Here is a 2,509-nt window from a genome sequence, read left to right as displayed (position 1 = left end):
AGCCCTACGCTGCACATCCTAAGCAGCCTGAGCTGCAGGCAGCCCAGCCCCAGCCCACATTCACTGATGGTGGATCCAATGGTGGCACCAGCGACAGCAGGGGCAAGGAGGACGACTTCATAGAGTTTTAAGTGAAGAAGCAATTGAAGGGTGAATCATTTGCAGCATGGCCCATGCGCTTCGTGAAGATCAGCAGCAACACTGACGGCAAGGCCTCTCTGCAGAAGCTTGTAGAGGCATGCGAGAAAGATGCATTTATCAAGGGCTGCAATTTTAACGACCTCCGATACAAGGTCAGTAATCATCCAGAGTGGTGGTGACAAGGGTTTAGAGTCATTTTGGGTCCTTGGGTTTTTAACTGGAGGGAGGCATAGATGAGTGTGTATGATGATGTGCATACTATTCCTTTCCACTTCAGAGGTCTGGCATGCACACTATATAGGCTAAGCTCTTGCCCTTGCTTGACTTGATTCCTGAGCAGAAATCTGGTGGCCCCTCCAACTATGTGGTGATCACCACCAGTGTGGAACTGACTGACTTCATCTACAGTGGGCACAAGAAGTCGCTGGTGCTATGGAGCAAGCCCTCTGATGATGATGCTCAAGCCCAAAGTAGCCATGGGAGAGCAGAGTTGCTGCCCCTTAGTGGTGGTGAACACAGGCTGCGGCTGGGCCACCTGTGGCCCACCTGCAAACCAGGGTGGTGGCAGCCCAGGCTGCAGAGGATCTTCAGCATAGGACTGCTGCCCACTAGTGGTGGTGAACATGCCCTATGGCATAAAACGAGGGGTAACCCCCCCTTAAGCATAACCCAGGGGTTAGGGGTAGGGGTAAGGGTAGGGGTAAGTGGTTACCCATGTGGCTATGTACGAAGGGGGGTGGGTAACCTAACCCCGGGGTAGGGGTAACTCCTTACCAAGGGGTAACAAAGGGGTAGGGGTAGCCCCTTACCAAGGGGTAACAAAGGGGTCGGGGTAATATTGTACTGAGGGGTAACAGACAGGGTAACCCGTGTTTACAAGTGTTCCTTGTCCGAATGCCGGGCCATATGCTGGTGTCAATGGATTGTAAGTATGTCCCTGTCCAACCTGCCTACACATGCTATCACAGCTGTCTCATCCATCTATGTGAGCACGTATGCCTATTTCGCCTATGTAAAAAAATATTTGCAAGCCTCTCTATACACTTCCATCCATGCATATGCCTGTATCAAGCTCACATGTCTACACATACAAACATACATGTTCACCAAACACTTCGAGTGTACAATTGTAAAGATTGCCTCACCAACACAAGCCTTGCAGGGCTGAAGAGCCCGCCCATGGCCCCAGGCTCGGGGTGTGTATAAACTCGCTAATTACACCAACGTCATCATATCAAGAGAAAGGAAATCAGACCCAGCCCCCAGATTCAGTTCCGTATGATCTGATGTACGGCTCCATACACATGTCTCACTAAATGAGTTCCTGACTCCGATAATAAAATATTGGATAATCAAATATTTCTCCGATATTTGATTAATCCGAGGTCTCCCACCACGGGGACTCTAGAGTCCAGACCTGTTTTGCATGCACGGAAAAGAAATGGCAAAATTTTAGGTTATGCTTAATAACTGTCATACGACAGAAACCGGGAGGATAGCTATAGGTGGCAATACACATATCAGCTGCAGGGTTTTAACATTAGCTAGTGCCCAACTCTGAACAAAACCCAAAACCAAAACCCTGAGAGCACAACTTACTTCACTCACTGCCTATCCGTGGATCAGCTGACCCTCGACGGCGGCGGCTGGTCTTTGCCTGCTCTGCACCAGCCTCAGCTGGGGGTGGTTCCTTTCGCTTCCTACAGCCAGCTGATTGTCGGCTTCCTGCCGGCTTCCTGCCACGGGGATTCTTTCGTTCCACCACCTCTCCCTCCTCCGTAGTGGGGTTCTCACCCATCTCTGCAGCTGTCCCGTCACCCTCATCACTGGTCGGCGGGTTGGCGGGGTTCTGCTGCTCTTGCTGTCGTGGAACTTGGACAGGGGCTACCTCTTCGGCACCAGCTGGTGTTTCGGCGGCAGCTGCATTGCCGCCCTGCTCTGTGTCTGCAAATCATGATCACATTGTAGGGATCAAAATCGTGCTTACAAGAGTGTAAAACCGCTGTGAATGTCCCGCACACTATGAGTCTTTCCATCCATCCAGTCAACCCTCCTCCCAGCCCATCCCAGAAACCCACCATCCTTCTTCTTGTCCACGAAACCCGCCTTCTGCTTGATGCGCCCAAAGATTGCCAAGGCCTTCTCCCTGGCTTCCTTGTCGGCCTTCTGCCGCATGTCATCTGTCGGCTCCTCCCAGGTGCCCTGCTCCTTCAGCTGTTTCACCTCCGTCCGCACCGTGTTGAACATGCCCTCGTAGCCCTTTGGCTTGAGCCCTGCACCATAGCACGTACACACACATTCAGCCATCGTACATGTCGGGAACTGACACTGCAAGTGGGGGGAAATTGAAAAGTGCGCTATTGTCGGG

At 51.9% G+C, this 2,509-nt stretch overlaps 1 protein-coding gene across 1 annotated transcript; it reads right to left on the bottom strand.

The window, feature by feature from the left end:
- Positions 1 to 571: 571 nt before the first annotated feature.
- On the bottom strand, positions 572 to 2,448 carry VOLCADRAFT_91231 (uncharacterized protein; the record flags this gene model as incomplete). The annotated part of the gene is made up of 3 exons (XM_002950692.1): positions 572 to 687; positions 1,750 to 2,085; positions 2,220 to 2,448. The coding sequence occupies 3 exons, from the start codon at positions 2,446 to 2,448 to the stop codon at positions 572 to 574; spliced, it is 681 nt and encodes a 226-aa protein (XP_002950738.1).
- Positions 2,449 to 2,509: the final 61 nt, after the last annotated feature.

The sequence above is a fragment of the Volvox carteri genome, assembly GCF_000143455.1.
Source record: "Volvox carteri f. nagariensis unplaced genomic scaffold VOLCAscaffold_20, whole genome shotgun sequence".
In the NCBI taxonomy this organism is placed as follows: domain Eukaryota; kingdom Viridiplantae; phylum Chlorophyta; class Chlorophyceae; order Chlamydomonadales; family Volvocaceae; genus Volvox; species Volvox carteri.
Note: the sequence above shows the minus strand (reverse complement) of the source record. Positions and strands in the feature narration are given on the sequence as shown.